Source organism: Molothrus ater, chromosome 21 (assembly GCF_012460135.2).
Source record: "Molothrus ater isolate BHLD 08-10-18 breed brown headed cowbird chromosome 21, BPBGC_Mater_1.1, whole genome shotgun sequence".
Taxonomy (NCBI): Eukaryota; Metazoa; Chordata; class Aves; order Passeriformes; family Icteridae; genus Molothrus; species Molothrus ater.
Window position 1 is genome coordinate 6,884,802 of NC_050498.2, and position 21,678 is coordinate 6,906,479.

General features: G+C 46.4%; 2 protein-coding genes across 2 annotated transcripts; one reads left to right on the forward strand and one right to left on the reverse strand.

Moving 5' to 3' along the window:
• Positions 1 to 754: 754 nt before the first annotated feature.
• SLC46A1 (solute carrier family 46 member 1) lies at positions 755 to 5,766 on the reverse strand. The gene is made up of 5 exons (XM_036394904.2): positions 5,482 to 5,766; positions 4,245 to 5,097; positions 3,797 to 3,880; positions 2,711 to 2,867; positions 755 to 2,165 (listed from the first exon to the last, which is right to left on the reverse strand). Exons 1-5 carry the CDS (start codon positions 5,722 to 5,724, stop codon positions 2,090 to 2,092), a joined length of 1,413 nt encoding a protein of 470 aa, XP_036250797.2. The 5' UTR covers positions 5,725 to 5,766; the 3' UTR covers positions 755 to 2,089.
• Positions 5,767 to 8,814: 3,048 nt separating this feature from the next.
• On the forward strand, positions 8,815 to 20,639 carry SLC13A2 (solute carrier family 13 member 2). The gene is made up of 12 exons (XM_036395161.2): positions 8,815 to 8,916; positions 11,978 to 12,106; positions 12,440 to 12,576; positions 13,719 to 13,939; positions 14,833 to 15,010; positions 15,227 to 15,349; positions 16,325 to 16,546; positions 16,648 to 16,745; positions 17,346 to 17,467; positions 18,609 to 18,770; positions 19,638 to 19,775; positions 20,508 to 20,639. The coding sequence occupies exons 1-12, from the start codon at positions 8,815 to 8,817 to the stop codon at positions 20,637 to 20,639; spliced, it is 1,764 nt and encodes a 587-aa protein (XP_036251054.1).
• The last annotated feature ends 1,039 nt before the right edge of the window (positions 20,640 to 21,678 follow it).

A 21,678-nucleotide genomic window follows, 5' to 3' on the forward strand; every position in this document is an offset into this window, starting at 1 on the left:
CTTTGTCTGTATTACGTGCTTCTCTCCCTGCAAGATTTCACACTTGCTTTTCCTTGCCACCACAAAGCAGAACTGACATTCCCAAGCACCATTCCTGCAGGAACCCCTCACTTCCCACTCACCTTTGCATGGACTGATGCACTGCACCCCCAGGGACTCTGCCTGCTCTCACCAGCCATGGCTCCACTGTTACAACTCTTGGAGGGTGGCCTAGAAAAACTTTGATTTAATTTTTTTAATTAGGCATAATAGCTGCCATTGAATGTGTCCCCATGCAGAGCCAGGTCTCACCTCCCTGCGCAACACTGAGCAGCTGCTTGAATTGGCACCCAGGGGGTGCAGAGGGTTTCACTTCACAATCATCTCAGCCACAAACATCTACTGCAACGTTCACAGCATGCCCTGTTCCTCAGGGAGGCCAATTCCAGGCTGAGCCCAGCAGTCAGACCTGTAACTCCAACCTCCCCTGGCAGAAGTGCTTGGGGCAAGTGGCATAACACCAAGTTCTTCAAGCCTCCCTGCTTCTCCGCTCCCCAGTTCTGCTTTTACCACAAAGTCCCAATGGACAGGGACAAAGCTGGGTTAAAGCCTTTCACATTTTCTGCACACTGAAGGACAGATTTCAGACAAAGCTCTCCTGCAAGCTTTACTCTGGTGGTCAGGAAAAGCAAGTTTGGGCTGCTTGCAAGTTTCAAACCTGCATTTTCCCCCGACTTTCCACTTTCACACACTCATTCTCCATGAGACAGATAAATTCCTGCTGCTCCTTCTTTACTGCAGTCTTCAATAAAGGACTGAGAAGTAAAATAATGGAGAGAAACCGCCAATGAGTCAAGGACAAACGATATCAACAACTGCACAAGGTATCCAGAGTTTTATGAACCATAAAAGAGCATGGAGATTTTATTCATTCTGAAAGTAACAGTTAAGTCATTACTGCATGTACCTGAACAGCATGTGCAGTGCAGTGTACACAGAACTGCTGGTTTATGGCACACTGAAGAGAAAAAAAAGGATTGCAGCAACACAGGTAATGCTTTGGAAAGAACAATTTAAGTACCATGGACATGGGGTTTGCTCGCTGGCATCAACAGATCCCAAGCAGCAGCACTGAGGTCATTAACACAAGATTAGGCCACATACAACCAAAAAGATTAATCTTTAAGACACTAGTCCTGTCCCCAGCTTGCTGAGGAAGGGCTCTGGATAAGCACAGCAGGGATTTCACAGGACTGGTGCTCAGATCTACAGTGTAAGGGGAGAACAATTCTGACAATTTTCTCCTTAACTTCATAGCTTTTGGCAAATGTCAATTAAGGCACCTACAGGAGTTGCTCCAAGGATCTTTGTGGGTTCCTCCTAACCCAGGATTTACTCTACTGGCCCTGCAGTACTCTCAGATGATCTGCCACTTCTCAAAACCACCTCAGAGATCCTGGGCTGAGCTGCAGACAAGGCAGGACATACCACTGGCACTCCTACCAACACTTCATGAATTAGATCCTCATCTTAGGACACCTCTGACTTGCAAAACTGAAGCTGGTTCAGTCAGTAAGGACAGCAATAGCACTCCTGTGCTAAACTACCCCTCTCCATAAGGATTTTTGCTGGTTTAGCATGTCACATTTGTTGGGTTTTTACTGGCAATGTGATGATTTGGAGCACAGGACACTGTTGGGTGCCTCTGGTTCAGCCTGTGCCTCATCCACACCAACAGCTCATCTCTGCACACTGGAATTCCCTGAGGGGAAAATGCTCAGCAATTAAAGCAGAACTCGGTCCTCTCTCCCCACTAAAAGCATGGCAGAGCCTCCTGGCCCCACCAAACCCCAAACCACGAAGCAGCCTTGCAAAAGGCCCACAAAAGCTTGATTGGCTCTTGGGTCCCTTGGGTTTGCTCTGACAGATGAGCCAACACAACGCTGAGGAAGCATTCACAGCTCCAAATCAAGTTCCTCCTGTGATTTCCAATTATTTAGCATTTAAAAGTCAGTAAGGACAAGCAGAGTGTCCCTCCCACACTGATCAGTCCTTTGAGGGAAGAATGGAGTGCAGTGTCCAGGTGGACACTGCCGTGCTGGTGTTAAATTCAGTCTTTTGTGGGGGACAGGGAAGCCTCTTGGAAGTGGTTGTAGTCGTGTTTTGAATCCCAGATTTGTATCCACCTAGAAAAGAATGAACAGTTTCAGCTTCCAAAGAAACATGGGGATGTCACTGAATTGAGTGTGTCTTAAAAGTTTCAGAGGAACAAAATAAAATGACCCTGCCAGGAGCTGCTGCACTTCTGCAAATTCAAATACATTCCCTCTCCCAGAACCTACCAGGGTATTTGTTTTCTATCACAACAAAACTTCTGCTTCAATTACTAAAGAAATTATGGGAAGAGGAACTGCTGAGAGAGCTCCATCACTTCCATGAAGAACTTTCAAATTCAATTCCAGATTTTGGATTCCATTGAGGCTGCTGTGAGGCCTTGAAGCACTTTGAATATTGGCAGCTACATTACTCAGGCTGCAGGTTTATCCCTAGGATTCAGATTCCAAAGGAAATGACCTGCACCTCTTTTTACTGGAGCACCAGACACCCTCTCACAACCAGAACTGAAAATATGCCTTAACAACTGCCAGCTTCTATCCTAAGAGTAAATAGAGTAAATAGTATTTTCCATATGACATTGCATGTCAAAGTTTGGACATTTGAAGTAAATTACCCAAGGATAGCTGCTGGAATAAGGAGGATTATGGCCCCAAAGAGAAATGGGAATCCCCTCATGAAGTGCAAGGTGGCAGGGTAGAGAGAGTTGAACACTCCTGTAGACACAAGTGAACACAGCCCTTCCACGCAGGCAACAGAAGCAAAGAGAGCACCTGGGAAAGAGATAAGAGGTTAACGGTGAGATAGGCAGGTGGTTATTGCCTATAAACAGCTGTAACACATCACCCTGAGTGCATTCTGCCAATCTTTCCAAGGGTTTGCACTTGCCATCAGAAAAGTGTGTGAATATCAAGTGTGGGACAGGACTGGCCTGGCACATCCAGCCTGTGGCCATGACCACCTCACCAATCTGCAGGATTTGTATCAGGAGATGACCAGGACATTATATCAGCTGGATTGTAAATGCTCCAGGCCAGGGCACCTCTTATCACTTGTTAAACATTAAGTACAGCAGCAGATTTAGCACCATAAATGTGCTGTACGTGCCATCGCCGCCCTAAAATGAGAAGCCTGAGCATTGCAAAATCACCTCTCCATTGTTGTCACCTGGATTCCCTCCTCCCCCTGTCTGCCCCAGAGACATTCCTGTGCTGTGTTTCACAGCAAGTGCAAACCCTCCAAACACAGAACTGGACAAAAGGCAAATATGCTCCTCCTGTGGGTTATCCGTGATCTTTCACCGTGGTCAATGATACAACCCTCCAACAGCACCTGGTTCTCCCCACTGTTACTGATCTACAGAGGAAAGTTATGGTCAGGAGAATGACTCTTTTCTCCTTGTTATATAATCCATTTTAACTCTTGCTCCTTGTAAAAGCTTTGGAAATACATGAATGGATGAATTAACTACTCCTGCTTTTCTTCCTTTGTTCTCATGTTGGAAATGCAGCAAGTCTGAATCAAAGAATGACAATTATTTTGGGGGGAAAAGAAAATAAAATACCCTGGGCCTGAGGGTGAATGCAGGGGTGCAGGAGTCCAGAGGAGCCAGGGAGCTCCTAACCTGCTCAGAGTCTGGTTTCAATATTCCAAGAAAAAAGTGTTTCAGGATCTGGCTTAAGCACAGTGCTTAATTCCTTACCTTGTTCTGTCTCACTGACCAGCTTGGAGAGCTTGGATCTGATGACTGGAGTGGCTGCCATGGAAAGGAACAGAATTCCATAACCTGTGAGCAAGACACAGCACATTAGGGAAAGCTCACCTGAAAAGTAAAGCCTCCCAAGTCAGCCCCAGAAATGCCTGCAGCTGCTGGCAGTGTCTCCCTGCTATATTTAAACACAATTCACCCTTCTAGATCTCATAAGGCACTTCAGTCTGTGTCTGCAGTTCTGGGAAGCCTAATGTTCTAGGAACTACATGGATGCGCTTCCAAATTCAGTGTTTGGCCAACACTGCCCTTAGCAAGGCACAGTTTTGTTGGTGTATGAGGCAGAACAGTTTTGTTGGTGCATGAGGCAGAACTCCCTCACTTGCCTGAACTCCCTGAGAAGCACACTACCAGAAACAGGGATTTAAGCCTCCAGCATCACCTGTAAACATCAGTGCCGTTGTGGTAGCGAGAGACATCACCACCAGCCCAGCAATGTTGGAGATCAATCCTATCTCTGCCACCCAGGTGTCCTCAAGGCAGAGCTGCAGCAGCCTCAGCCCCGCCAGGCTGCTCAGGTAAGCCAGGTAGCTGGCGGCCGAGCCGTACCCGATGAGATCAGAAGCCCAGCACAGAGGGAAGCCCAGCTCGTACAACACATAGATGTCCTTGGCTCCAAAATGCACCGTGACAATCAGAAAGAAAGCCAGGGAGTACAGAGCCAGCTTCCACCTGGAGCTCGGGTGCTCGGGGGCCGTGTACAGCCTGAACACAGCCTTGTAGTGCCTGAGCGTGAACAGCTTGGCCGCCTTCTTCTGCTTCACCGACTCCCGCAGGAAGAAAGCGGCGTAGAGGGTGGCAGCAAGGCTGGCAGCAAAGGCCAGCCAGAAGGGGTTGATGTAGCCCTGGGCCTTGCGCCACTGGCCACCGCCAATGCTGGCCACCATGCCCGCGGTGCCCAGGCACGCCTCCAGGATGGCCACGCGGAACGTCCGCGCGCGCCGCTCGCTGGTGTCGGCCACGTAGGAGAAGCAGCCGGCCAGGATCAGGTTGTAGTCGCCCGTGAGGCCGCTCAGGATGCGTCCCAGGAGGAAGAAGGCGACGTGCAGCTCCAGGTACATGACCAGCAGGTAGATGCCTGTCTGCAGGGCCATGCCTGCTGTGGGCAGGATGAGCGCCGGGCGCCGGCCCACGCTGTCGCTCCATGTGCCGAAGAGAGTCACGGAGAAGAGGCTGACGAAGAAACCTCCCAGGTTGATGTAGAGGTTCCAGTGGGACACCAGAGCTTCCACCTCCTGCAGGAAAAACAGGCAGCTGAGGAGCTCCAACAGCACCCACTGGGCTCCCCACTCCTCCTGGGGCTCCCTGCTTCCATCACGCTCCCCTTCCCCTCCGGGCTCCCTGCTCCCTTTGGGGCTTCACATTCCTTCCTGACTCTGCTTCCAGGGACTCCCAGCTCCTCTCAAGCTCCCTGTTCCCCTTGGGGCTCCCTGTTCCCCGGGGCACCTCTCCTCTCCTGCTCCCCTGGTGCCTCCCGTTCACCCTGAGCCTCCCGTTCCTCGGGACCCACCTTTCCCCCGGTCCCCATCCATCCCGTGCCTCCTCTCAGGGCTCTCCCCCTGAGCTCTTCATCCACACCAGAGCTCCCCCGGGGCTCTCCCATCCCCCCGTGTCCCCACCTGCCGCAGGGGGTCGGCGGTAGCGTTGCCGTCCCCGCAGCCGGAGGAGTCGGTGCTGTTGCGGTCGCTGTAGCCGTGCTCGGCCCCCAGCCGGTCCCACAGGTACTGGGTGGCCAGCGGGCCCTGCAGCCCCAGCGACACGGTGGCGAGGAACAGCAGCGGCTCCACGGCGGGCAGCGACAGGCGGCGCCGGCCGGGGGGCACCGGGGGCTCGGCGGGCGGCGGAGCGGCCATGGCGGCCATGGAGGGGCGGAGGCTCCGCCGGAACGGGACTGGCTGGGCTCTGCACGGAGCGGGACTGACTCGGCTCCGCTTGGGATGGGACTGACACGGCTCCGCCCGGAACGGCACTGACTCGGCTCCGCCCGGAACGGGACTGACACGGCTCCGCCCGGAACGGGACTGACTCGGCTCCGCCCGGAACGGGACTGACTCGGCTCCGCCCGGACGGGACTGACACGGCTCCGCCCGGAACGGGCACTGACTCGGCTCCGCCCGGAACGGGACTGGCGCGGCTCCGGCCGGATGGCACTGACACGGCTCCGCCCGGAACGGGACTGACACGGCTCCGCCCGGAACGGGACTGGCTCGGCTCCGCCCGGAACGGGACTGACACGGCTCCGCCCTGGATGGCACTGACACCGCTCCGCCCGGAACGGCACTGACACGGCTCCGCCCGGAACGGCTCAGGCACAGCTGTGCCCATAACGGGACCGGCTCCGCTCAGAACGGCTCAGGCACAGCTGTGCCCATAACGGGACCGGCTCCGCTCAGAACGGCTCAGGCTCAGCTGTGCCCATAACGGGACCGGCTCCGCTCAGAACGGCTCAGGCTCAGCTGTGCCCATAACGGGACCGGCTCCGCTCCGTCCGCCGCCGGGACCGCGGGGGTTCCCGAGACCCCTCGGCGCTGGCGCTGCAGCGAGCCCGGTGCAAAAGGTGCAGCTCTCAGGGGATGACGTTCCACAAATCATGTCATTTTTGAGGCGAGAAAGGCCCTCTGAGAGCATCGAGTCCAGCGTTCACCCCGCACGGCCAAAGCCACCGCTAAACCGTGTCCCCAGGTGCCACACCTTCACACAGTTACACCCCGGCAGGGATGGGGCTCCACCCCTTACCTGAGCAGCCTGTGCTGGTGCCCAAACACCCTCTGGGTGAAGAACCCTTTCCTAATATCCAGCCTAAACCCCCTGGCATGCCTTCATGCTGCTCCCTCGGGTCCTGTCACTGGTCCCCAGAGAGGACAGAAGAGCCCCTGCCGCTCCAGCACCCTCATGAGGAAGCTGCAGGATGCCATGAAGGCTCCCCTCAGTGTTCTGCAGGCTCAACAAACCAAGCAAAACATAAATCAACATTTTAACTGCACTAGGATCAGCAAAATACTGTATTTAGCAATATACCATCATTTCTATCAATTCACAGCACATTAGAAAATACTGCTTTTTATAAAGGACAAAATAACTTAGAAACTCAGTTAATGAAGAAGGGTTTGGCTGTGCTGTTTGCTTTTCTGTGAGGTTTGGCTGCCTCAAAGAGCAGATCAGGAAGCAAAGACCAAGTTGTCCTTGAAATTCAAAGCACACAATTCAGAGTATTGATTTAACCTGTTTATATAAAGTGGAGCAGTACCACTCATTTTCCAGTAAAGCACTTCTAGAACTCATTTTTAGCATCTTTGAAAGTGTTGTGACGCACATGACAGTGGCAACCATCTCTGTGGAGGTGCTGCTTTTAAAGGACAGGCACAATTCTTCAGCTGAGACCCTTCCACATTGGTATTTACACTCCATAAATGAGGCTGCAGCTGGAGGCCAACATTTGTGTTGCAGAGATACAAAAACGAGGTGTTCTTTTAGATTTCCATCACAGCCTTAGGGCATAAGAGTAAAAAGCAGAAAAATGACCTTGCTGTTGGCTGCTGTCACTGCACCTTGTCAGGCAGTAATTAAACATTCAATAGATGCAAGATACGGGGGAACAGAATAAATTTGAAAGCTCTTTCTCATTCTTTTTGTACCAAGGGTGAGATGGTGAAGCTCAGGGTTGGCACCAAGAAATGTGATGCTGTTTGTTGTGAGCAATATGCCCAAGTCCAGCTTGCAAATCTGGCAGCTGATTTTCCATCATTAGCACATTCTTGAGAGAAAAGCCCTGGCAAAAAAGGGAGGAGAGGCAGAAACAGCAGAAGCTTTTTGTGGAGCTGACATCAGATGACCTGATGGCTGTGCTTCACTTTGTCTCTCTCTAGTAAGCTATAAACAGTACCAAGATAATTTATAGCAATCAAATGGAAATGTTATCATCATCAGCTGAAGGATGGACCTGGATGATCTAATAAAGCCATCAACATGGCATTAATAAGAAATTACCCTTTGGACTTAATTTATTTTATTTATTTTATTGTTATTGTATTATTACTTTTATTCATTTATTACCCTTTGGACTTAAAATGTTTAGTACTATTCCTGTTAATGTATAGAATCTAGTGATTCACAGCTTGTATTTTGGAAGCTGCCTGCAACTGGGACAAGAATCACTGGTAATTTCCCTGTAGCACCTTTTCTTCTTAATTTTCCTCACCCCCAATACACCCTGCAAGTTCCCAAAGCTGTGCCTATAAACCTGCAAGATCAAAAATGTGAGGGGAAAAAAAAATAGCTCAGTGTCTGCAAAGAGATCTCCTGTAGCCAAGTGTTTCCCAATCCACTAAGACCTAAGGTAGGGCCTGTCAGTCCCTTTTGGTTTGGGGATTTGATGTGGCACCTGGTGACACCAGCTCTGCCCGGTGGGTTTTGCTACCCAAAGTGAATTTCTCACTGAACAAACATAAACATCATGAACAATTATATTTATTTTATTTATTTATTTTACACTGGTGTCTCTAATCCCTGTATTTGAGCATTACAGATGCCATTTTCAGTGTTTCCCATATTTTTTCAAAACTGAAATTATTTTCCAACCTGTTTTGGAGGGAGCAGTTTCTTTTTTTAACAGGAGGAATAACAGCACCTATTCAAAAAGGGCATTATTAAAGAGCAAATCATTAATATTATGCTTTTAAAAGTGTAGGTCATGCTTTCAAAAACCTGCTTGCTCCCCAAGGAATTAATTCTCTGCCAGATTTATCACCTTTCTGCAAGATTCTCTTCAGAAAGTTCCTGCTCTGACACTCTTCTACTGTCTCCTCCCTTCTTTGTTCGCTTCCTTCTTTCTCCGATTACAGTTCCAAAAACAACACCCAATCTCCCGAGGTCAATGGTTAATATTCCCTGGTGTTTATATAGGCTCCGAGAGCAGATTCCAGGCCCTTCAGCACTGGGCCAGCTCCAGCACCATGGCTTTCTCCTGGCAGGCAGTGCTGGCCTGCAGGAAATACCTCATCATCGTCCTGGTACCCCTGGTGTTCCTCCCTCTGCCCCTGGTTCTGCCCACCAAGGTAAGGAAGTTTTAAAACTCCGTTTCAAAGCCTCCACGTCTCAGAGCTGCTCTTTTCGAGGGGGAAGAGGTTCTTTCTCGGAGCACCTGCATGTGCTGCTTGGAGATCTCTTTTCTTTCCTTTTTTTTTTTTTTCCTGAGTATATTGGGGCAATAAAACAGCAGTGGGGCATAGATGGATGAGGAGCTACATCTGTGATTGCATCTTCTAGAGGAACACTCAGTGACCCAAGAGAGATTTTGGGACTCTTGCTTTGCATCTGGCTGATTTAGAGAAGGACTTTCTATGAGGACTTTCTATGCTGAAGATATTCCTGTGGACCTAAAGCTCAATTTTAACCCCCCTTTTCATTTTCTAACAGTGTTCAGTCCATATCTTCTTTTATTTTTTTTCCTTGTTATCACTGCTGCTTAGAAGAGGCATTTTTAGACAGACAAGGCATTCTGATACATAAGGGAAAATAACATGGATTTCAGTTTAACTTATTTCTGTAAGAATCCTCCCAGACAGGGATTTTAAATTTAAAACACCAAGTTCTGGCAGACCTGGCTTAGGATTCCTTCAGGAAATTTGACTCAGGAGCTGCAGTACCTGGGCTGGTATTTCTGGGGTATTGATCATTTAAAGAGAGAGCTGGGAGCTGGCAGACTCCCAGTCTTCTGCTGCTTCTCCACTCTTTTTTGCACTCCCAACCTCTTCATGCAGAAAGATCTGATCTCTGGTCTCTTATTACAACCCCAGCACCACGAAATAGCTCATCCCAAACTGCCCTTCCTGTCACTTCTCTTTGGACAACAAATCCTACCTCTTCCCTCTGGTCTCTGCCTCCCAATCCCTGCTGATTCCCAGTTAAGGCTCCTTCTCCAAGTTCCATTCTCTACTTGTCTAACCCTTCCCTCCCTAACTCAGCTCTGAGTGTGACAGCTGGTCAGCTCTCATTCCCTCACTAGGTAAATAAAATAGTTTAAATTATTACTTAAAAGCTCACCAGGAAGTAAAAAAAAAACCAACAAAAAACCAAAAAAAAAACCAACCAAAACCCAAGAAAAATAAGAAGTACCTTTTTTTTGCTAGTTAACGTCCAGTAGGCAAAGGAATCACTGAAGTGGAAAGAGATCAGGATCAGGAAAGTTCTAAGTTCTAAGGAGACAGAGAGTGATTTTTTTTCTTTTTTTTTTTTTTTTTTTGCCCTGAGGCCGTGAGTTCAAACTCACTTACTGGAGGCATTGTTACATACAGTGAGTCCTTGGAGCTACCTGTGGAGTGATTTAGCAGTCTTGGTTCAGTTGCTCTTTGAAAATGACTCTCTCTGGTTTCTATGCAGTCAGCAACAAGACAAAAATAGAAAACGTCCAGGATCTTTCCTTTGCCACTTAAGGAAACCTTTGAGAAGGGTTTTTTGGGGTTAAATTGTGCACTGTGCCACTGCTGAGCAGGAAAAGCTGGTGGTGTGAGCCAGCAGCTACAGGGTGGAATTTCACATTTTTTCTATTCTGTTCATCTATTAACCTGCCCTAAGATGACATAGCACTGGACACTGAGCTATTATAATTGAGGGCAAACAATGCTAAAAGTCTTGCTTTCAGGCAGAAGAAGTCCTTACAGGGTGGCTCACTTTGGGAAAACCCTTTTCCCAGCTTTGACTGAGAGCCTGTTCACAGCAGGATGGGAGACAATGGCACTGTGCCTATGAGATACATCCCAAAGCTCTACCAGGGTCTCTCAAAAGGCACCTATCTGTGTCTTTTAATAACAAAAATGGAGAAAAAGGATTGTCAAAAGGGCAAATTGATCTCAGTGATCACTGGAATGAATAATTGAGGTTCTTAATGCTCTCATTCAAAAATAAGGCTCAAAAAGGAACATTTTAGTATCTTGGGGAATCTCTCAGACTTACTTCTTCAGCCTGGCTGCTTTGACAATTCACACCTAGATTGCTGTCTTCTTCTTTCCTCCAGACTGCTCAGCTCCCTGCTCATCCTTTCTCATCACAGCTCTGTAACCTCCACACCACGTTCAGAATTCCTGAGCATGTTCCCAAGAGTCTCAAATTCAATCCTGCCACCCATTATTCCAGCTCCTTGCTTTAATCCTCTGTAATCCAACCTCCAAAAGCATCACTACAATTTCATTCATACTGAGCAGTATATTTTAGTGGACATTCTTTATCCAAGACCACACATCCATGGTTTTCTTCCTTTGGCTTTGGGGTCTCCCACAATTGTGCAAGTTCCAAAACATAGAAGACACCAAAACCTCCTCTGACATTCTTTCCCAGCCTAACCAAATGCCACCTGTTGTGACAAGTAATTTTGAATCTTTTCAGTGTAGAGGGACTGTCGGAATCATTTTTACATGAAATTTGGAGTGGTTGTCCAAAGCAGAAGTAAACCAAGGTTTCCTTGGAAAAAGAGTGACATGAAATAGGGAATCTCACTTTCCTCAAACAAAAAAGATAAAGTCAGTGGAAGCTGAAATGATCTGTGACCAGTCTGCCAGTAAGCCTTTCAAAGTCTCTACTAAACTAAAAATCCAGTGAAAAGTTATAAAAGTATTTACAGTACAAGGAGCCCAAGCTGTTCAAATTAGCTGTGGTTCACCTGGGCCATGACCTGAAGCTGGTGTGAAAACAGATGGAGAAGCCTTGACTGGATCAGCAACTGATTCTACAACTCAAGGACATAAATACAGAATATAACACCATCAGCACAACCAGAATATCAGAATATAACACCATCAGCACAATCAAGAAGCCTATTCAGTGATTGCCAATCCCTTATCATTAAAGTCCAAAGTCACCCACGCTTCTTTTGCCCTGGTGCTATTTTTGCCCTCGCTGAAGGTCTCATCTGCTCCTCAGAGTTCTGATGAGATTGCTGCACAGTTTGACATTTGATTAGGATCTGCAGAGGTCAGAGGCTAGATGGGAGAGAAGCACAGGAAATAACCTTTTATCTAATCCCTTTATCAGGCAGTGAATGTAATTAAGAGGCCTTGGCTTTGAATGAAGTCCCAGGTTCAATGTTCAGCATGTTCTTATTTCTGTCCCCTTCCCTGGCAGGAGGCACTTTGTGGCTATGTGATCATACTGATGGCACTTTTCTGGTGCACAGAAGCTCTGCCTTTGGCTGTCACAGCTCTCCTGCCCGTCCTGCTGTTCCCACTAATGAATATCATGGATTCAACCACAGTAAGAGATCTTGTTCCATGTATTAATCAGTCAGCTGCTTTTATTCTGGGATTGTTCCCCAGGATTACATGCTGACCACCATTATATTTATGTTATTGCTAGTATTATTATTATATTTTAACTTTATTCTTATTATTCTCTGTCTTCTCCATGGACTAAAACATGCATGAGCCCAGAGTGAGCTCTGGGTGGAGCTGCTAATCTGAAATCAAAGCAAATTCCCCATTCAGATGCACCCCAGAGTTACTCCCTGCTAATGCCTTTGGAATAAACTCCCTCAGAAAATGTCCTACTCACTTGTGACTCTTCCCTCTCCCCTCTCCCACCTCACAGGTGTGTCAGGAGTACCTGAAGGACACCAACATGCTCTTTTTGGGGGGCCTGGTGATGGCCATTGCCATCGAGACCTGGAACCTGCACAAGCGAGTGGCTCTGAGGGTCCTGCTGATCACTGGTGTCAGGCCAGCCCTGTGAGTGACAGGGGTGGAAATGCTGTGGGATGAAGGATTTTATGGCATTAGACCCCATCTCTGATGGGAATCTGCAAATCTTTCCCTGCAAACGCTTTCCTGCAGCCCAAGTGAGTTAGGGCCTGAGCAAGCCTTGCAAATGTCGAGGTGTTACACACCTGGTGTGTCATTTATTTTATTTTATTTTATTTTATTTTATTTTATTTTATTTTATTTTATTTTATTTTATTTTATTTTATTTTATTTTATTTTAATTCCAAAAGGCTTTTAGGTGGAGAAATAGCAACAAGGGAGTCAATGCTGGAAAGAGAAGGGTGCTGCCAGGCTGGGCCAGGAGCACAGCTTTGGACAGTCAGGAAGAACCACAGCTGGAACACAGAGAACATGGACTCTCTGCCTGCTGCTGATTGCACAGAGAAGAGAAAATATGAGGATGCTTGTTTGGAAAACAACAAATGCTTTCCAGACTAGAACTTTAGGCGATGCACAGGCTACACCGCCCTGTTTAATCAGTTTCAGCTCATAAGAAGAGGGAATACTGAAGGAAATTACAAAGCAATAGAATAAAAATGCATACAAGATAAACCCCTTTTCATCTCATATATAATCTACATCTCATCTAAAGAATAATTTTGAGACAAATAACAGAGTAATACTGAAACGAGGATTAGAATTTTAGATGAGTCAGAAGAGAATCTTAAATAATAGAGGTGGGATAAAATAACAAGAGGGAAAAAAAGAGATCATCTTCCTTATGGCTTAAACTGATTGCCATTTGGGATCAAATTCAGCTCGCAATCCCTCTTCAAAATCTATTATAATGCATTGACACGTGTTATGAGAAATGTCTTCCTGAGAATGATGTGGGATAAGCAGGATCTGACTGGATAAACTGCTTGCTCCAACCTACCATCTTCCACTTCCTTAGCCATAAGAATGTCAAAAAATTGGTTGGAGAAGAGAAATTGATGTTAAATCTCAAGTGGGTCGCTCACAAAGCAAACCAGGGCAGGAGGAAATGCTGGGTGGGGATTGCTGAGCATTCTCCAAACCCAGCATTTGCAGCTGACTCTTTCAAATAAAAATAAAGAGCACTGCAGGGCTGGGTTCTGATCCAGCTTTTCCAAACCTTCTCATTGCAGACTCCTGATGGGTTTCATGGTGGTGACAGCTTTCCTGTCCATGTGGATCAGCAACACAGCCACCACTGCCATGATGGTCCCCATTGCGCAGGCCGTGATGGAGCAGCTGCACAAGTCAGAAGCAGAGTCTGGCACCACTGACCAAGTGTCTGAACACACCAACAAAGCCTTTGAGCTGCAGGAAAAGTCACCTGACAGCCTGAAAGAGCCAGAGGAAAAAGGTGAATGGGTTGGGGGTGTTTTTTTTCTTCAGAGTGATGGAGGATGGCCTTTCTTCTGTCGTAGCAGTTCCTAGTAAATCCTGAAAGAAAACTGTCCCCAAAGCATCCTGACTGCACCACACGGCCCTGATGAGGCTCTTCCATGAACCAGACAAGACCACAATTTTTATTATTGTTATTATTATTATGGATAGGCTGGAGTTAAATCAAAAATACAAAATGGTTATAACTACTCAACAAACTGACAAAAATTTAAAATTCTAGACTAGGGGAAGACTTTATATCAGGCTTGCTATTTCCCTGCATATTTATGTTTGTTCAATTATTATCTACTGTGTAACTTATCATATCATAGGGGATTCCCAAGGCAAAATTTCTGGCCTATTTCCAGATGGAAGGTTAGGGATTAAAAAGATCCTTCTAATCCAAAGGTACACAATCAAGCAACAATATCTCTTTACCAGCTGTCTTGCCCTCTCCCCATTTTTGAGGTGATTCCAGAGTTTCTGAGCATAAATCTCAGTGCCAGCAGACAGGTGCTGGTGCAGGAAAAAGTTCCTTTTAGCCCAGCTCCTCCAACTCTGTTACAATTCCCTGAATTCTTGCCTCACTCCCCTCCATGTGCAGTTCAGACATTGCCCTCATTCACAAGGAAGTGTCAAACTTTAGCACACATTTCAAATTCCCCTCTGAAAAACTGCTCTGTGCCAAGACAACCAGTGAAAATGGGCAGAGGATCAACAAATTAACAGTGCCAGCCTTAAAAGGAGGAACTTTGGTTCCTTCAGCTTTGAATCCATTGTGTCCTAGCCTTGAAATATTAAATTCTGCAGGCCCGAGGCCTTTTGCTGTCCAACATAGCTCCTGCAGCTCTTCTGTTCCTTGGGATCTAGGTAATTCTCATGTCCTGGTAGTTGAGGAAGAGAGAAAGAGAAATGAAGAGCTTGAGAAGAAACACTTGAAGCTGTCCAAGGGAATGTCCCTGTGTATTTGTTACTCATCCAGCATTGGAGGGATTGCCACTCTGACTGGGACAACCCCAAATCTGGTGCTGCAAGGACAAGTTAATGAGTAAGTCTGGGATTAAACACCCTCCAAACTGCAGCATTCTGCTCCAGCTGACTCCCAGGCAGCACAGAGAAGGAAAATGTCACTTTGGTCCCTTTCCTGGGATGTGAGCTTCTCTTCCCTAATGGGCCCCACAGAACCTCCCCTTTTCTGGCCCATTAATGAAGTTCAGAAGAGAGTGTGGAATTTTGGATGCTAACAGCCACCTGCATTTTCCAGCATCTACCCAGACAATGGTGGCATCATCAACTTTGCCTCCTGGTTCTCCTTCGCCTTCCCCACCATGTTGGTGCTGCTGATTTTGGCCTGGATTTGGCTGCAGATCCTGTACTTGGGCTTCAAGTGAGTACCCTGAGCCCCTGCCATGCACCTGGGGAGGCTTTGATCAGCACTTGTCCAACACCAGTGACCCCTTTATTGATGAGAAAAATCACTCAGAAGGTGGCGAAGTCCTGACACACAACAGAGACCAGAACAGCACTTGGTGCCTGTTAAAATTCTGCAAGTTTTCTTTTAAGGAATCTGATTAAATCCCAGCTAAATGTACCCTGTAGATGAAAACAGGGAGCTGTGAGTGCACATGAATGACCTGTTCTGCAGCATTGCTGTCATGTCCTAGGAGATTGCTGTGCTCCAAAGCAGGAAATTGATTTCTACAGAGAGCTGTAAATGCCTTTGTGACCAGGGTTGCTTCAGACCTAGAGGATTAGTTCTGGGCTGGTTCTGGAGCACATCACCCCACACAACCAGCCTGCATTTCCTGCCTGTTTAATACTCAGCTTTTCATGTTTGTGTTATCCCAACTTCCTTCATTTTATAGGAAAGAGTGCTGTAACACCTGAAATGCTTTTTCACCGTCAAACTCCTCCTTTAAAATTCTCATTTCCTGTCATTTTAAAAAGCTTGGCAGCTCTTTACTTCCTAGTAAGCTGATCAAACAGCCTTGCCAGTCACATTAACATTGTCCTGGTCTAGTGGAAGGTTGCCTGCCCATTCATTGGAATGAAATGGAATTTAGAGTCTCTTCTAACACAAACCATCCTGTGATTCTGTATTTTTTTTTCCTCACATGCCCATATATCTCACTTCTTTACATTAAAGTAATGAGCTTTTAGGGACAAGATCATCTTGTCTTTCTGATCATCTTGTCAAGACATGCAGCTCCTACTCACCATGGCTGCAAATTATAATATATTTAATTTCAATATTCATATATAAATACATATAAAGACATTATGATTGAGTATAAAATTTGGATTTTTAACTCTCTGGATAGCTGGCAAATTTCTCAGACATTTCTCATCCATTTTCTTCTAGTTTTAAGAAGAACTTTGGTTGTGGTGCCAGTCCTGCTGCCAAGGCTAAGGAGAAACAGGCCTATGAAATCATCAAGGAAGAGAGCAAGAAACTGGGCAAAATGAGCTTTGCAGAAATAGAAGTTTCAATCCTCTTCGTTCTCCTGGTGGTGTTGTGGTTTACAAGAGAACCTGGGTTCATCCCAGGCTGGGCAACAGTTCTCTTCAACAAAGATAATACCAGGTAGTGCCCCTTCCCCTCCTCACTCGGAATAAAAATGGAACAGGCTGGATTTTACCCAGCTGAAATCACAGCTGAATAAATTCCTGCCTGCTCTCCTGCAGCTATGTCACTGATGCTACAGTCGCCCTCTTCATCTCAATATTGCTCTTCATCCTCCCTTCTGGCTTTTCCAACCAGGACAGAGAGCAAGGGCAAACGGGTGAGTCACTGAAGCACCACGAATCTGCTGTCTGAATAGGTGTGTGGGAAATGTTTACGTTTTGGGTTTACAAAGGAAACTTCAAATATCAAGTAACACTTCAAAGTGCTCTTCCAGCTGTGTGCTTTAGGTTTGGCAAAGCACATATTGCATAAAATTCTGTTTCTCATCGTTTTATTAGGAAATTCATCAACTAATCAGGAACTCATCAACTAATCAGTTTCTCATCAACTAATCAGGAAACTCTTATCCCAGCAGTGTTCCTGGCCCTGTTATTCCCATTTGTAAAGGATTCCAAGCTGGAATCTTCAGGAGGGAGCACACAACTTAACAGAAATACACAGAGCTCCTGCCACACCTTTAACTCACCCTTCCCTGCCACCTACTGAGCTTCTTGGAGCAGCTACAGATCATTCATTTACAAGTCAAGTTTTTAAAACCATTGTTGCTGGTGCTCCCAGCGTTTGCTTCGGGAGATAATTCCAGAGTTTGCTGACAGAAGGGATTCCTGAAGTTCAGACCAAACTCACCTCCCACCAAGAAGTTCTCCCTTTCTTTGGGGATTTTTGTGGCTTCACAAAATCTCTTTTTGGGTTCCAGGGGGCAGGGCAAAGTTCCGTGCCCCTCCACCCCTGCTGGACTGGAAGGTGGTGCAGGAGAAGATGCCCTGGAACATCGTGTTCCTGCTGGGAGGGGGCTTTGCCTTGGCCAAAGGCAGTGAGGTAACATCCCTCAGCTCACCTGTGATCTGTGTTTTCCTGGCTGGCTCCTTCTCCACCTTGCTCTTCTTGCTCTCCCAGGACACCAGAGGGCACACCGGGAGCATCCAACGCTCCTTTCACCCAGCTCCTGGCACTGGGACCAGCCTTGGAGTGCTGGCATCACACCCTGCTTGCTCCCCGTGCCAAGCAGGGCAGCACCATTAACTGTGTTTCTAGAAAATTGGCTGATTAAGAAACTGCCCCCAACATGTTAAAGGTTCTTTTAAATAAAATGTAATTGATGCAGCCAGCACAATGAGATGATTCACCCAGGAGGGGTCTCCAAAGTATTTCAAACCAAGGAGTTATGGAAATAGGATTTAAATTCAAGTATTAGGAGAGAAATGTAGAGCTTGCTAGAGAAACTTCAGGTCCCATGCCACACATTATTTTTCAGTAATGATTTAAGTGATGGAACAGACAATCCATTTATTAAATCTATAGGCAATAAAGAAATTCTAAAAGGCTTCAAGTGCCTAGAAATACTAGTTTGGAATTCAAAGAGCAACATTAAAATGGAAAAGTACATGTTTGGAAAAAGAAATATTTGGGAAATCACTTTAATTTATCCTAGAATAATTAAGCAAATACATAAAAGCTGCTGCAGACAGCCCAGAATGACAGGGAGGACGCTGCTACTTCCCAGTGACTGACAAGGATGAAGGGTGTGAAAAGATTCAGGCAGTTATCAAGATCTCAGACAATGTGATGAAATGACATTAAATCACTACAGCATCCGATAAGATTTATATTAAAATATTTTAGGAAATTAATTCAAATATCTTTGCTTATATATAAAAAAGCACCTCAAATATTGATCATGTACAAGTAATGATCTGAACAGAGAAATAATTATTTGCTGTCAATAATGCAATATAAATGCAGGATCTCCTACTTTCCAGTTCCTTGGGTGGGAAATAATGTTGGGGTATTTTTGTTTACCTGACTGGACAATCCTGTCTGTGAGCACTGGCTGTGTTTTCCTGCAGTTTGCATGAGAACTGCTCTGAGAAGGGAGGGCTGAACAGGCATGAGAACTGCCCCAGAACACTGATGTGGCTCTCCCCTCTCCAACCTGGCATCCCTCTCTGCTCTGCTGCAGGAATCTGGTCTGTCTGCATGGCTGGGCACCAAGCTGACCCCTCTGCAGAGCATCCCTCACCCAGCCATTGCCTTCCTCCTGTGCCTCCTCATCGCCACCTTCACCGAGTGCACCAGCAACGTGGCCACCACCACCCTCTTCCTGCCCATTTTGGCTTCTATGGTGAGTCCCAGCATGTCAAAATACTCTTGTAAGGACAGCTTTCAGCTCCTCAGTTGCCAAAATTAAAGTGATCAATTTTACTGGCAAAGCCAAGCAGTGGTTCCTGTATCCCATCAGGGGTACCAGACCTGAAACAAAAATCTGCGTGTGCACACAGGAACACACACACACCTATGTGTGTGTTCAACCTTTATGAATCCATTGCTGGGGAAAAGCAAAGGGATTCAATTCACTGGCATATGAAGACTTTGCCTTCTGGCCTAAACATGAGGTCACTGCCAGCTGTACTTGTTTTTTCCAATTTGCTCTGCACGGAGACAGCAGCAGCAGCACTTCCTTGCCTGCAACATTCCATGACTGTATTTCACCCCCACCAAGGCCTTGCAGAAGTCTCTGAAGGTGGTAGCATGACCTAATTCAGACTTCTGCATTTCCACAGGAGATTCCTGCTGCTGGGGCAGACAGAGTTCTGCAAACTGAAAAGCTGGTTCCAGACAGAAACTGGAATGAGCTCCTCCAAAATCTTTTTGCATAGGCCACAGACTCCAGCCAGCCCCTAAACCAAAGCTCTCACCTCCAGAGCTTCACCTGCCTCCCCTGGTACTTTAATTTTGTTCTTAACCAATTCAAAGCCAGGGTCTAGAGCTGAATATAAGCATTATTTATCCATTTATACAAAGCCCTGACCACAAAATCAATTCTTGCATTTGCTGCGTAAATATGCTGGAAGTGTCTGAAGCAGCAGCAAAATATGAGTGGCTGCAGTGTTTGGGGAAGAATGAGCCTTCTGACATGGACAAATACAACCAGATTTCTGTGCATTTCTGGGTGTCAAAGCCATCATCTCTGCTCTCTTTTTGTGCACAGGCTGAAGCAATTTGCCTCAACCCTCTCTATGTCATGCTGCCCTGCACACTCTCTGCATCTCTGGCCTTCATGCTCCCCGTGGCAACTCCTCCCAATGCCATTGTCTTCTCCTATGGACAGCTCAGGGTTATTGATATGGTGAGAAAAAACAAACAAACAAACAAACACTTTTTTCCCAGAATTTTCACCCCTAGGTTCGATCTTTTCCTAATTCTGGTTCTTCCTGGAGAGTTGGAAAAGTCAGTGTGCCCGGCTTATGTCAAGTGGAAAGAAGATGTGTGTGCATTAATAAAGGGTCACACTGTCTTTAATATGCTCTGAGAATCTTAGAAAGGTGCTAATGAGCCTTTAAAGAACACCCAGGACCTCTTGAAGATTTTGTAATAAGAGCTGTCAATGCCTAGCTGCTTGGAAAAACCCAAATGTAGAGCATGAGGGTGTCCAAGGGCCCTGTCACCTGGGCAGTCCTTCTGCAGGGACAGGGAACAGCCTGGCACGGCTCACTGGGTGCCCTGATGCCTCCAGAAGTCACTAAAGATGCAGGGACAGCAGTGCCATGTCTCTTGATAACTTCCCTAACTTATAATTGATCCAAGGAGAAACCCAAAGTAACATTAGAGAGAAATACCAGGTCAGAAGAGAAGTGGATTAAAAGGATTTTGGGACTTCTAGTTTTAAGAGTTTTATCCAATGGAAACTTTTCCCTTTATACAAATTATATTTGTGAAGAAAACCAACTTAAACAGAATTTGGTGGAGGTGTGAAAAAGACCACCAAAGACAAAATCAAACCATGCAAACCATCCTAACCATCAAGGAAGGAAAAAAAATGCTCAGGGCTGCTAACAACCCTTCTCTTTTCCAATTCTAGGCCAAAGCTGGGTTTGTACTCAACATTCTGGGAGTCCTGACCATCACCCTGGCCATCAACACCTGGGCTTCATCCTTGTTCCAGCTGCAGACCTTCCCCTCGTGGGCCAACAGGACAGGGACCTGCCTGTGACCTGGGCAGGGGACAGGGCCTGGACTGCTCCTGCCAGAGCTGCAAGGAGAGCAGGGCTCTCACCCACAGAGCTTCAGAGAAAAGCCTGTTCTGTGCAAAAGGACAAGCAAAACCCTCTCAATGGTACCAGCAGTGAAATTGCCTGGTTGCTGTTGGGTTCTGTCACCCCAGCAGGAGGACTGAGGTGGTTTTTGGCTTTCCAGCCCTCCCACCTTTAGGTTTTCTGCCTCTGCAGGGGTGTTTGCCCCCAGTGCTTTTCCAGTAAGTCTGAAATCTGCAGCAAGAAAAAAAGAGAGAGGTGTGAATAGAGAAAAGGAAGGAGAGAGAGACTCTGAGCTCCTGATTTTGTGCACAGCTCTCCACCTGTATATGTGTAAATGTTCAAGGTGTTTTATACTCTGTGGGCACTGACAGCAAGCTGTGTGTTGTGTGATCACAGAAAAAGCACTGTCAGCCCCTCCTATTTTGAAATGTATTTATTTGCAGTCCCCTTGTTAGGAATGTAAAAGATGAATTTTCTCCCAGAACATCCTCTCCCGTGTTATTTATGTCAGATTACAGCCTGCAAGTTCATGGTAAGGCATTTCCTTGAAAGAGAGAGACTCCCTGTGTCCTAAAATATGTATGACTGAATTAAAGGTTTTTTTTTAACGTACCCCTGTGTTCTAGAGGTTTTTTTTTGTTTGTTTTTTTTTTTTTTAATTATAAATCACTGCTTCTGTCTTCCAGGTATCAACTGCTTGACCATGTTCTCACTTGCAATATCTTTAAATAATCAGAGAAATCAGCATAGCTGATTTTCTCTTATCTTTAAAGTAGTAATTATGTTGTTGTTATTACTGAGTCAAATTTTCTTGGACTGTGCAGCCCAAGATTTTCCTTTGTAAAAGCCTATTATGTAATCCTGTTCCATATCTCATCCCTATTCTGCTGGAGCTGACTTTTAGTAGCAGATAAATTCCTAATGACCAAACTGAAAAATGTCCAGAAGCACTTTGCCAAAACCATCTCTTGGTGCCATAAATGAGGTTGGGTTTGG

What these genes read in the sequence shown, in the direction of transcription:
- SLC46A1 (XM_036394904.2), bottom strand. Translation starts at nt 5,724, where the DNA reads ATGGCCGCCATGGCCGCTCCGCCGCCCGCCGAGCCCCCGGTGCCCCCC. An exon ending in CCGCCGACCCCCTGCGGCAG is followed by an intron (nt 5,098 to 5,481) that starts GTGGGGACACGG and finishes TTTTTCCTGCAG; the next exon opens with GAGGTGGAAGCTCTGGTGTC. An exon ending in AACGGCACTGATGTTTACAG is followed by an intron (nt 3,881 to 4,244) that starts GTGATGCTGGAG and finishes TCTTGCTCACAG; the next exon opens with GTTATGGAATTCTGTTCCTT.
- SLC13A2 (XM_036395161.2), top strand. Translation starts at nt 8,815, where the DNA reads ATGGCTTTCTCCTGGCAGGCAGTGCTGGCCTGCAGGAAATACCTCATC. An exon ending in CTGCAAGGACAAGTTAATGA is followed by an intron (nt 15,011 to 15,226) that starts GTAAGTCTGGGA and finishes TGCATTTTCCAG; the next exon opens with CATCTACCCAGACAATGGTG. An exon ending in TGCCCATTTTGGCTTCTATG is followed by an intron (nt 18,771 to 19,637) that starts GTGAGTCCCAGC and finishes TTTTGTGCACAG; the next exon opens with GCTGAAGCAATTTGCCTCAA.